The 12,856-nt window shown below is 38.2% G+C and overlaps 1 protein-coding gene across 7 annotated transcripts in view; it reads right to left on the reverse strand.

The window, feature by feature from the left end:
- Positions 1-12,856, reverse strand: part of sec31a (SEC31 homolog A, COPII coat complex component) — a 42,306-nt gene that overhangs the window by 26,992 nt on the left and 2,458 nt on the right. For 6 of the 7 annotated variants that reach the window (XM_056466917.1, XM_056466918.1, XM_056466916.1 and 3 more), the window contains exons 2-14: positions 11,164-11,243; positions 10,173-10,296; positions 7,710-7,908; positions 7,527-7,622; positions 6,002-6,142; positions 5,632-5,774; positions 3,384-3,483; positions 3,138-3,299; positions 2,437-2,589; positions 2,119-2,349; positions 1,966-2,040; positions 1,812-1,859; positions 18-965 (exon numbers count right to left, since the gene is read on the reverse strand). In XM_056466917.1, the coding sequence (XP_056322892.1) occupies positions 18-965; positions 1,812-1,859; positions 1,966-2,040; positions 2,119-2,349; positions 2,437-2,589; positions 3,138-3,299; positions 3,384-3,483; positions 5,632-5,774; positions 6,002-6,142; positions 7,527-7,622; positions 7,710-7,908; positions 10,173-10,296; positions 11,164-11,242 (2,499 nt within the window). In that variant the 5' untranslated portion in view covers position 11,243. The remainder of the gene's footprint in view (positions 1-17; positions 966-1,811; positions 1,860-1,965; positions 2,041-2,118; positions 2,350-2,436; positions 2,590-3,137; positions 3,300-3,383; positions 3,484-5,631; positions 5,775-6,001; positions 6,143-7,526; positions 7,623-7,709; positions 7,909-10,172; positions 10,297-11,163; positions 11,244-12,856) is intronic. The other variant, XM_056466920.1, reaches the window with a different exon arrangement.

Consider the following 12,856-nt stretch of genomic DNA (forward strand, 5'->3'; position numbering starts at 1 on the left):
CAACATGGTGAAGGTACCTCCTCCAGTTTCGTTTCCTCTTTAGCCCTGCCATTATTTGGGTCATCACCACCCAAAACATCGTCAACTTGCAACTCTGGCTTGCAGTCACTAGTGTTCAGAAGATTAGCCATAGAAACAGGAAGTTCTGTCATTAAGCCAGACTCTAGTGTTGGTAGTTGAGGGTCAACACTTAATATTTGCATAGACATGGCTTCTTGAGACAAGATGTCTGGAGAAAGGCCAAGAGCATCCAGTGGGTCACATTTTGGGATCACATCAGATGCTGGATGTAACCCTATAGTAGATGCTTGTGCAGGCTCAAGATGCTCAGTCAGCACTACTCCAAATGCTTGCTCTGTGATTGGCACAGATTGTTGAAACTCAACTGGTGTTGCACCACATGAAGACCGGCTTGGCACCATTGTGGCAGTAGATTCAGGAGGCAACAGTAGATCAGTAGACTCCAGACCATGATTGGACTCTTGAGGACAAGTCGAAGGTGTAAGGAGAGGCACAGAATCCAACTGTTCTTGGGGTGAAGTAACTTGCCCAGAAGGACCAACCTGTGTTACAATGTCAACAGGAGCAGCAATGCCCACTGGGGGTGTCTGGTCAAAGGAGTGGGTGAGATCAACTGGAGGCGTCAGGTCAAAGAGGGTGGTGAGATCTACTGGTGGGGTGAAGTCCACTAAGGGTTGGGAGTGAGGTTGTAAGGTATTGGCACTGGGGACGGTTGTGGACTCAACTAAAGGGTCTTTTGCAGAGTGAAGGTGTAGCTCAAGGTTTGGAGGACTTGCATATTTAGGCTCAATCTGAGGCTGAACCAGCAAAGTAACAGGATCAGGCTCTGACTGAGTTTCAAGGACTGGTTCAGTGTTATCATTAATGTCAGGCAAAGGGTCTGACAGCGGGTCAGGAGCAGGAGTGGTATGATGAAGAGGAATGGTGGCAGGGATGATGGAAAGCTTCACACATGACAGTGAGGATATGATGGAATGAAAGCAATGAAAGATTGAAAACACATGATTAATACAGAGAAAATGTGATGCTGATGTGAAGAGCCAGTATAGACCATGATTTAAAGAGATTTAATTCTTTATGGTATTTCACACTTAAAAATGTAACCCTGGGTTACGGGGTAAACAGAATCCAGATGTTATCCTGCTTGACGGAACATAAATAATAAATTATTTAATTAATTAACCACTATTAATTAACTCTGGGAATTCATTGCATCCGTTTCTCCTTGTACATGTCTAGCATCACAAGCCTGGAACCTCACCCGAGGTGGTACAAAAAAGTGCCAGGTACTAGGTACGGAACACAGTGGGGAAAGCCTACAAAAGTGAGAAGTACTTAACAACACTGTGTGCAGTGGAAAAGCACCTTTAGTGTACTTTAAATACTGACGCCCAGTGGTGGTATGTCTATAGTTTGTATAGTAAACAAAAATAGCAAATTACAGATAAAAAGAGGGTTTTAAATGACTAAGCAACTGTCAAGGGTAAAGGTGCAAATAAAGGTTTTATCAGTTTGCTTATTTGCTTAGTTTCCACTTAATTTAAAGGTCTCCACCTAGGTTGAGTTCCAAATTTTTCCAATAAGGAAGCTTCTACTTTAAAACTTTCACTTCCTCTTGCTAAAAAGAGCAAGAAACAAGAACGGTATTTTGTGCTTGCTTTGTAAAAATTAACCTTCTCGCAGGCATCTCTAAAAGCTATTTTTGAAATTGGATCCCGATGTTACCTGAACAAGTTGCAAAAATAAAAACCTGGAACCTTTATATAAAGCCCAATGATTGGTCCGCTTACCACATCGGCCTCTTTAGGTTTGCAGTTTCCTTCTAACGCTGATGCAATCTGAAAACCACAACCAAAACTTAATCAAGTCCAAAACTCTGAGACAGAGAGAAACAATCTCAGGGATTTACACTACAATTCAATTTACAAATAATGAACACAATACCTTTAGGGCGAGTTCTTCCTTCTCATATCCCAGAAGTTCCAAATATTTCAGTCGTGCGTCTTCTTCAAAGTTTACCTAAGAACATGAATCTATTGGTTACAACTCTGATAAAAAGTTACTTAACCTCTGTTCTTCTGCACACAAGAGTCTTACCTTCAGAAATGACCAAACCGTCTTCTCAAATTCATTCTGAGCAGTTTCAATCTTGTTTTGGCAGTACTCAAGAAAATTTCCTGCAGTGAGAGTCGTCTGGAGTTGGTTTGATCGATGAATAAAATCTGTTTCGGTCACAACTTGACTTATGTGAACAACATGAGCAGCAGTCTGCTGGGGCTGTTGAGCAGTTGGCTTAATGTTGTCCAAAGTAACAAGTTTCCCACCAAACTGTTCACAAAAATACAAAGCAGATTTAGAACAAGCCCATTTATTAGTGCATCTTCAATGTGCAATGCTAGATGTATAGCCACTTACAGCAAAAGATGCTCCAACTGGTCTACGGATCCATTTTGGAGGTTTCTTCAGAGGTGTGATGGTGCTCTGGGGGGACGTTTGCTGGGGCAGTTGTAACGGTGGCAATGTCTTCCCCGTACCAAATGGATCCATACTTCCAAACGAGCTACTTAACTATTCATCCAAAACACATCAGGATCGACTGTGAGAAGATTTTCATGCTAGCTTAAGAGAGTTATCTTGTATACTGAGCCCATCTACACGTACAAAGGTTTTCGTATAAACTGAGCTTTCACTGCCTTCATTTTAAAAAACATCTGTTCACATGAAAATGCACTGTAATGCACTGTTAAAGGCCAAACCAACAGGCAATAAGAGCCTTTTATGCTGGATTCACACTAACCACAGAATTAAGTATTCATGCGAGTAAGTTACATACAAAATTAATGCAAACAGCCAAATGAATGCATCAACTCGCCTCAATCGTATCCACAGTATTTGCTGTGAAACCCGCATGAACAAAGCCTTGTCGGCCAATCAAAAAGGAGAAAACAGCACGCACACTGATGGCCACTCGACCACACCATAACCAGAGTTTCTAAAAACCTTCACCTTAGCCAGGAGTCTTCAGAGAGTTTCGGTTTCAGTCAAAATGTGTAGAAGAAAATTGATATTTTGAGAATACCCATGTTCCTGTGGACAGGTTCTAAGTTTACTTGTACCTGATCAGCCTGCAAATTAATGGCGTTGTCATTGCTTCCTCCCATAATGGAGTAAATGCTGATGTGGCCATCAAAAGCAGCAGCAGACAGAACAGCTGGGTTTCTCGGGCACCACTGAATGTCGAAACACCACTGAGTACTGGTGGGCAGCTCATACAGGACCTGGAACCAGGAATGAGCAGACATTTAATATGTTACGGAGATCAAAGTATTTGACAGCATTTTTTTAGAAAAATAAACACTCACTTCAGCCGTGTTTGGGTTCCAGCAGAGGATCCGGTTGTCTTTCCCACAGCTCAGAAGAAGTTCTGGATCTGCTACACTCCACGCTATGGCCAAGATACCTCTGAAGAACACATATAAAGAGATAATGCAATTAAAAAGAGTACTAAATTCAATATATTAGAGCAAATGCCACTGTGTGACTTTATGTAAAATATTTATTGACTTTATAGTCATCAGACTTTTTATTAGCTACACCCTTGCTGGTGAAGCTACAACTGCTGGTGAATGAAAAATATTTAATCAGCTAATCACATGACAAGAAGTGATATTTTTGATTTGTAGATGTGATCAAGATGATCTGCTGAAGTTCAAACGGAGTATCAGAATAGCAAAGAAAGGGGATTAAAATGACTTGGCACAGCTCTTGGATTCAGATGGGCTGGTCAGAGTATTTCAGAAACCGCTGATTCGCTGGGATTTTTACATGCAATAATTTAAAGAAAATGGTTGGAATAATAGAAAACATCTAGTGAGTGGCAGTTCTCAAATATAGAATATAGAACAAATCATTGATTTAGTAAAACAATGAAAACAGTCACAACTAATCTGCAAATCAGTTTAAGTAGGCAAATATCAGCCTATAATAATGCACATTTCTATCACTGATAAGAACTGACAACCACATATAGCGCATCCGGAAAATATTCATATCGCTTCACTTGTTCCATATTTTTTATGTGTTACAAAAAGTTTTTTACAAAGAGTTTTTGAAATTGTTGCAAATTTATAAAAAAAAAAAAAGCTGAAAAAACAAACAAACTCATGTACAGAAGCATTCACAGCTTTTATCGTGAAGCTCTACATTGAGCTCAGGTACAATCTGTTTTCACTGATCATTCTTGAGATGTTTCAGCAGCTTAATTGGAGTTCACCTGTGGTAAATTCAGTTGATTGGACATGATTTGAATGGCATACACCGGTCTATATAAGGTCCCAGGGTTGACAGTTGTGTCAAAGCACAAACCAAGCATCAAAACAAAGGAATTGCCTGTTGATGCCCGAGACAGGATTGTCTCGAGGCACAAGGCCGGGGAAGGTTACAGAAACATTTCTGCTGCTCTGAAAGTTCCGATTATCACAGTGGCCTCCATCATCCGTAAGTTGAAGATGTTTGGAACCACCGGGACTCTTCCTAGAGCTGGCCGGCTATCTAAGCTGAGTGATCAGGGGAGAAGGGCCTTAGTCAGGAAGATGATCGATAACCCGATGGTCACTCTGACTGAGCTCCAGCGTTCTTCTGTGGAGAGAGGAGAACCTTACAGAAGGACAACCATCTGTGCAGCAATCCACCAATCAGGCCTGTATGGTAGAGTGGCCAGACGGAAGCCACTCCCCTCCTGGAATTTGCCAAAAGGCATCTGACGGACTCTCAGACCATAAGAAACAAATTCTCTGGTCTGAAGAGACTAAAATTTAACTCTTTGGAGTGAATGCCAGGCGTTACGTCCGGAGAAAACCAGGCACTGCTCCTCACCAGGCCTAGACATCCCTAGAATGAAGCATGGTGGTGGCAGCATCATGCTGTGGGGATGTTTTTTAGCACCAGGAACTGGAAGACTAGTCAGGATAGAGGGAAAGATGAATGCAGCAATGTACAAAGACATCCTGAATAAAAAAACCTGCTAAGTGCTCTTTACCTCAGACTGAGGTGACGCTTCTTCCAGCAGGACTATGACCCAAAGCACACCGCCAAAATATCAATGGAGTGGCTTCACAACAACTCTGTGAATGTCCTAGAGTGGGCCAGCCAGAGTCCAGACCTAAATCCTATTAAACATGTCTGGAGTTTATCTGAAAACAGCTGTACACCGTCGCTTCCCATTCAACCTGATTGAGCTTGAGAGGTACTGCAAAGAGGAACGGGCAAAAATTCCCAAAGACATCATATTCACTGTATATGGGGAATATCTGCTAACCACAATACTAACTTATTGCAAGAAAAAAGCCAAAAACACAAAAGGATATCTAAGCAGTGCTTGGACAGGAAATGCTTATTTGTATTTATTTTCCAACTGTCAGAAATTGAAAGCACAGATTTGTGGGATATCAATGGCAGTAAAGGACACATCTATGCTGTCTTTGATATCAAATCAAAAGAAAATACAGCATGAGTAAGCAAGCTAATTTTGGCTTATTGTCCTTCCACCTTAGTATAATTTTCCACCTAAAATTATCTGCTGGTAAGCTGATCAAATGTTTTTTTTTCTACCTTGTGTGGTTCTCCAGCACTTTGAGAGGGGACGTGGCGAAGCGCAGATCCCACATTTGAATCACTGGCATTCGGTCATCTTCAGAAGCCAAAACCAGCTGAGTGGCCACCTCTGGATTCCAGGCCAGACCAGAGCAGTGCATCTAAAACCACAACACACGTCACTAAAACCACATCATGAACACAAACATGATATCAGACGGTAATACTGACACAAACAAGGAAGGAAACTACTTACATACATCGTCTATAAGTACATCTAGTTATTATCTGAAGTACATCTAGTTATTACATATTCATAATGCAAGTTAATCAATTCAATTAGGAAAGCTGAAGTAAAAGTGAGTGAAATACGAGTAACAGCACAAACCCTGTTGCTGTGATCGCTGACTTTAATGATTAAATCGTTCTTTCTCAGATCCCAGACTGAAGCCTTTCCGCTGGGACTGGCTGAGGCCAGGATGTGCTGCACCTGTTTGTTCCACGCAACACAGCTGATATCCTCTTGAGGCTAAAACAAACAGCAAAGTCAAAACTAAAGAAGGATGCTTACTGTCCCATGACAGACATCACCAACAAGAAATATGGGAGCTCCCTTTTATATGCAAGTCTGTAGGATATTTACAGGGTTCATACACATTTTTACTACAAAAATTCCATGACTTTTCCAGGACTTTCATTTATTACAGCATGTCATAAAACACGCAACAGTTTCAATTTATTTTTATATCTATGCAAAATAGATGATGCTTACACAGCACTAATAATGTGAGAGCATGTTTTGGCCAATAAAACAAAAGAAGTAAAAACAACTAACCTTCATTCCAATATACAGATATTTGTCAAACTGATTTTAGATAATCTTAGTAGTTTGTTAAACTACTAATAGTGGGTAAAACTACTTCTATTATAAAGCCACGATCACACTGCACTTTTCGCTCCATAGACTTCCATTCATAGGCATTCCAGGCCTGGAAAACTCCATGTCAAAATTTTATGACTTTTTCAAGTTTTCCATGACAGTATGAACCCTGTATTTATTTACTAGTTAAAGATTTATATTAGATACTGGATTCAACCCGATAAAAGAGTTTCACACACCCCTACTGAATGGAACCCCAAACCATGATTTTTTCCTTCACCAAACTTGACTGATTTCTGTAAGAATCTTAGGTTTATGCGGGTTCCAATAAGTCTTGAGCAGAATTTGTGATGATTGGGAAGTAGTTCAACAGATGATTCATTGGAAAAAATTTAAATTCTGCCTAAATTCTTTTCCAAATGATCTACTAGAAGTCAAGTTGCCCTTACAACTGGGATCGATGACGAGACTTTTGTCAGGTAGTGTATGTCCCAAGACACACTGGAAACATCTGAAATGAACTGGTTTCAATCAGGTTTTAACAGTTGCACATTTTTTAAATAGTCCAACACTTTTCCCCAAGACATTCAATATTTGCAAAAAACTAAATGTAACTTGTACAAGGAATCAGACCTGCATCTAATAGGTACAAAATGTAAAATGTGCATGGGGGAAGTAAAGCAACTGCTGTGCACAAAAATCACTTTTGAAGATCATATTGAAGTCATATTGTGATTTTTTTACCTGTGCCTATCTTAAAATTGTAGACAGTTAAATGTTAAATGGATCCAATTTATGTTAAGTAAAACTTATTTAATTAAGAAAAAAAAGGACCAACAAGTACAGTATAGGACTGTATGCATCTGACCAATAGTGTATCGGTATGAGCCAAAAGCATTTTGCTAAAATCAGTATTGGACCAAAAAAAAAAAAATCTTTTCAGTGCATTCCTAATGCAAACATAATGCACTTGCAAAATATTTAACCAAACTACAGGATGTCATGAGAGTAAATAATTAGCTGCGTTTTTAACCTGTGTTTTCGGTCCTGGTGTCATTGGCGAGCTGAAGTTGTTCAAATCCCAAATGTAGATTTCGGACTCATTTCCACCAGACGCCACAAGGTTTGACTAAAATAAAGAAAAGAGAGTCATTTACATTTACACAATCAGAACTACACCTACATATATTCTTGCACAAAATGACTGAGTGATTACCTGAAATGAGTTGACGTCAAGAGCTCTTACTGCTCCCGTATGTTTTTCACTCTGTGAAATGATCACTTCACTATCTCCAGCAATGATTTTGGAGGCGTCATAGAGGATAATATTGCCATTCTCCCCTCCAGCAATGAGAACACCAGATGGCAAGCCCTGGTTTTCAATGCCATGCGGACCCCAGACTAGCTTGTGGTATCTAGAAATTGGACAAACGGGTTACTACAAGGTTTCAAAATTAACTAACTTTGAGAAAGTACAACATCAAATTTTTTACACTGAATTTCAGGAATTGTAATCTCTCACTGAAGTAGCAGAACGCTAAATAAAACAACCGGTTTACCATTAGATGTTTATCTGTCTTTTGAAACGGAGACTTATTCCAAGTCTTCTGAAGTTATACAAAACTGACGTCATTAGATGTTTGATTATATAATTATAAAAAAAGATTACTTAACACACAGTAGCAAGACTAAACCCACAGCTAGCACACCGTTTTAGCAAACTGTAACTTTATTTAGCACACTTATAAAAATTCTTGCATGTCGCTAACAGGATTTTATAACACAATGGGCTCTATTTTAACGATCTAGTTGCAAAGTCTGAAGCGCAGTGCGCAAAAGCATTAAGGCCGTATCCGAATCCACTTTTGCTATTTTAAGGATGAAAAAATATTTGCTCTGCGCAGCGGCACATAATCTAACAGGGTTGAGCTTCTAACAGGGTAACTTCATCAAGATCCTCTGGATTCATCTTCAATGCTTCCTCCATCTTACCCGAGACATACTCAATATGTTCATGTCTGGAGACTGGGCTGGCCAATCTTGGAGCACCTTCTTTGCTTTCCCGAACTTTGATGTGGAGGCTGAAGTATGAGCAGGAGCGCTATCCTGCGAAAGAATTATCCCTCTCCTGTGGTTTGTAATGTAATGGGTAGCACAAATGTCTTGATACCTCAGGCTGTTGATGTTGCCATCAACTCTGCAGATCTCTCACACACCCCTATTGAATGTAACCCCAAACCATACTTTTTCCTTCACCAACTTTACTGATTTCTGTAAGAATCTTAGGTTTATGCGGGTTCCAATAAGTCTTGAGCAGTATTTGTGATGATTGGGAAGCAGTTCAACAGATGATTCATTGGAAAAAATCTAAATTCTGCCACTTTTCCAAATGATCAACTAGAAGTCAAGCTGCCCTTACAACTGGGATCGATGACGAGACTTTTGTCAGGTAGTGTATGTCCCAAGACACACTGGAAACATCTGAAATGAACTGGTTTTAATCAGGTTTTAACAATGGTTGAACATGAGTTGACAATGAGTTGCACATTTTTTAAATAATCCAACATTTTTCCTCAAAACATTCAATATTTGCAAAAAACTAAATGCAACTTGTACAAGAAATCAGACCTGCATCTAATAGGTACAAAATGTCAGATGTGCATGGGGGAAGCAAAGCTGCAAAACTGCTGTGCACCATGCTCAAGCCTAAAACCATTGGTTGGTTTGAGCTAAAATGAGTACTTTTCTGGAGCAGTAAAATGTATATTTTACATTATTATTGCAACATAATCTAACAGGCTTGAGCTTATTCTCTTAATGAGTTATGGGTGTGTTTTGAGAATAAACCAATCAGAGTCTCATCTCCCATTCCCTTTAAGAGTCTGCGTTGCTCCATGGCGTATTTGCTATTTACATGGCAGACTATGTAAGTGGAAAACTGAATGCTTCACTAGTGAGAAAACAGTTAAACAGAGAATCTGCAGAGCGAGAATGAGCCTCCTCCATTTGGCCTTTACTTTCACTTTCTCTCTTTCGTGGATAAGGAAACAGTGTTGTAGGTTATGCACAAACATTGATTAGCCTACATAATTAATTTCGTTCGTTAAACACAAAGATTTGTTTAAAACTATTTCAGTTCTAATTTCCAGCAAACGAATAAATGAACAATAATAACGAAGTGTGGTCAAAATAGCAACGCACAAACAATGCGCCTTAACACACCTCTTTTCCAGACCGAAACACCCATGAGTCCACAAAGTGGTGCAAATGGATTTGCTATTTAAAAAAACATGGCGGAAAATGGAAAAATTAGGTTTGCATTGGTCTGAAAATAGCAATATGTCATGGAAACACGTATTGCGCCAGGTATATGATAGGGCCCAATGTGTTAACAGTATGTTTTAAGTAGGTTGCTAGCATGTTTCTAGCATATAATAACACTCAGCTAGCAAGTTTCAACAGACTGCAAAGTTTTTTTTTTTCATAAATAAAATTCCAGAAGAATTCCAGAAGAATTTTCAGAAGTCTTTGAGGGTTTTACCACTTTTCCACTTGTTAATGAATAACAAGGAAACAAGAAACATTACTTTTAAAGTTTCTATATGATAAAACGGTTCAGAACAGTTCCCTTGCCTGAAACTCTAAACCATTAGCACATTATGCTAGCCAAACTCAGTACCTGTGTGGAGAAGAGAAAGATCCACATGACTTCATGGCTAAAGCAGGATCCGTCAGATCCAATTCAAAGATCTCCAGTGATGCATTAGTGCTGAAGGTGGCATCGAGCTGCTGGGCCGAGGTACCTGAACCAATAAGAAGCAATAATAAGCATTAGATTAAATTACAGAGGTTTTACATTCTAACTAGTTATTTGTCATTCAAACGTGAATCTTCAAAAGAAAAATTATCATTAACTTCGAGGTTCACCCAGTTTTTTGATCCTTATGTACTGTTCAATTTTACAACCCACAATGTTTGTGGCTGTTTTTGCACCATTGACATCCATTATAATGACATTTGTTGATTGCAAAGCCATGACACCACATAATCAAGCATTCTTTATTTTTGCAGGTTTTCCCTGTTAGGAAGAGGTAAAACCTTTAATTTTTACTGTTGATCATCAGTTGGCAGCATCAACCCTTTAGATAGGCCTGCAACAACAAATTAAGAGTATGCGCGCATAAATACACTTACTTTGTTTACTCAGAGTTGTTCTGAGAGCAGAGCTGCTTATTATTATTTTCGCAATCATATCAAGGTACTGTGCTAAGATCTCTCTCACACACACAACTCTATATAACCACATCATTTTAAGCCAGTAACTAAGCTTTTTTGCTCTGCAACTGATGATCAATGTAAATAAAACTGAATAAAAATGTAAAATTTTACCTCTTCCCAACAGGGAAAACCAGCAACTATCAAGAATGCATCGTTATATGGTGTCATGGCCTTGAAATATATATATATATCATGTTTAAATCTTCTTTACCCACTTACATGTCAGGCGTTCTGTTTTATAAATTACATTTTTGTAGAAAACATTTAGTGTTTTCTGTCTTTCACTGCTTAAAACTAATGAGCATGAAATTTCTCATGTCATCTGTACTGTGTCTAATAGGAAAAGCTTGGCAATGTCTGAAGGAATTAATACAGTGACTGATCATGGTTACCTGCTGCCAGATAGATGGGGTGCTGCTGAGCTGGACTCCAGGCCTGGATAGCAGTTCGGTTAATTTCTTTTAGCTTCATCCTAAAATGAGGAAAAAAATTCTAATCATTTGATGTGCCATTTGCTATGATTATTTTAGCAATCGCGTCCATTTTCAGCCAATGTCTAAAATGTCTAGATGAGGGGTGCCTTTTCAAGGGTGCCAAACCTTTTGTTATGAAGGGGCAAAAACCAAACTAGATTGAGGCTAGTGAACTGAAGGTAAATATAGCTGCCATGGGTACTTCCTAATTTATTTAATAATATTTAAGAATAACTAGAAAACATTGCTTTGTATTACCTAATGAAGTACACATTTTTATAATTAACTTATTACAGTAAAAATTATCTTATTTACAACAGAATGCAGCTACGCTAGTCAAGCTGCACCTGATTTTGTCTTGATTTTCTCACAGATGTCTTCTGCATTGTCCTCTATCTGTCTCTATAAGTGACAGTATTTACATTTTTACAAAGTATTTATTTACGTCTTTACAATTAACATTAAAATGAAACATTTAGTTGGCTTTTTTTTTGTAGCTCAGCAACAAACCAACCAAACAAAAAAGATTATTTTAAACTAGAAATGACAATCTCTGTTAAAATCATTCCCCCTAACCCAGCCCGTCATTCGTACTCCTTTCTCAGATGGGATGGTGGGCCAAATCAAAGCTTACAACGGGCCCTAATTTGTCGCATGCAAGTATGACGTCAAAACACAGGATTCACACACATTTTTACTACTAAAAATCCATGACTTTTCCAGAACTTTTAAATACATTTTCATGACGTAATGTTTCATGTAATGTCTACATATACATGGTAAATAATAAGAAAAACAATTCAATTTATTACAGCACATCATAGATCATGCAACAATCCATTTTGTTTCAATTAGTTTTTATATCTATGTAAAATGGATTTTGATAATGCCTACACAGCACTAACATTGTGAGAGCAAGTTTACAGAAGAAAAGTAAAGACAACCAACCTATATTCAAGTTAGGGCTGCACAATATATTGTTTCAGCACTGATATCGCAATGTGTGCATCCGCAATAGTCACGTCGCAGGATATTAATATAGAGATTAATCATAATGGAGCAAAAATGGAGTAAAATCATCTGCATGCAATTTTAAAGAGATAGTTCACCCAAAAATGACTTACCATTTTCATTAGACCCTTCACTTGTTTAAAACATTTATGAGTTTTCTATTTTTTAAATGAACACAAAAAATTATTTTGTAACTACTATAGTGTTGAAACAAGTGACGTGTGAGTAAATAGTAAGTACATTTTAATCTTTGAGTAAACTGTCCCTTTAAGGCCTGTGACTGTGTGAACATTTCAATATTTTAAATTTTAAAACATCCAGCCACAAGAAATGTTTTGTAACTTTAATAAAGATGAAATAATCTACAATGAAGACTATGCAGTGTTGATTATTCAATATCTGTATCAGAATAGTGAATACCTGAAAACTATAATTCACTTTTATCTTCACTATATTTTATTTATCTATGCTTGTAATTTATTTGTTATATATTATTCGAGATTCACTCCTCTACAAAATCCCCCCAATCAATCCAATTATACCTGTTAAATCATCTGGTGAAATTGTATTCACATCGCAATATACATCACAGAAATACAAA

This window comes from Danio aesculapii, chromosome 10, assembly GCF_903798145.1.
Source record: "Danio aesculapii chromosome 10, fDanAes4.1, whole genome shotgun sequence".
NCBI classification, from domain to species: Eukaryota; Metazoa; Chordata; class Actinopteri; order Cypriniformes; family Danionidae; genus Danio; species Danio aesculapii.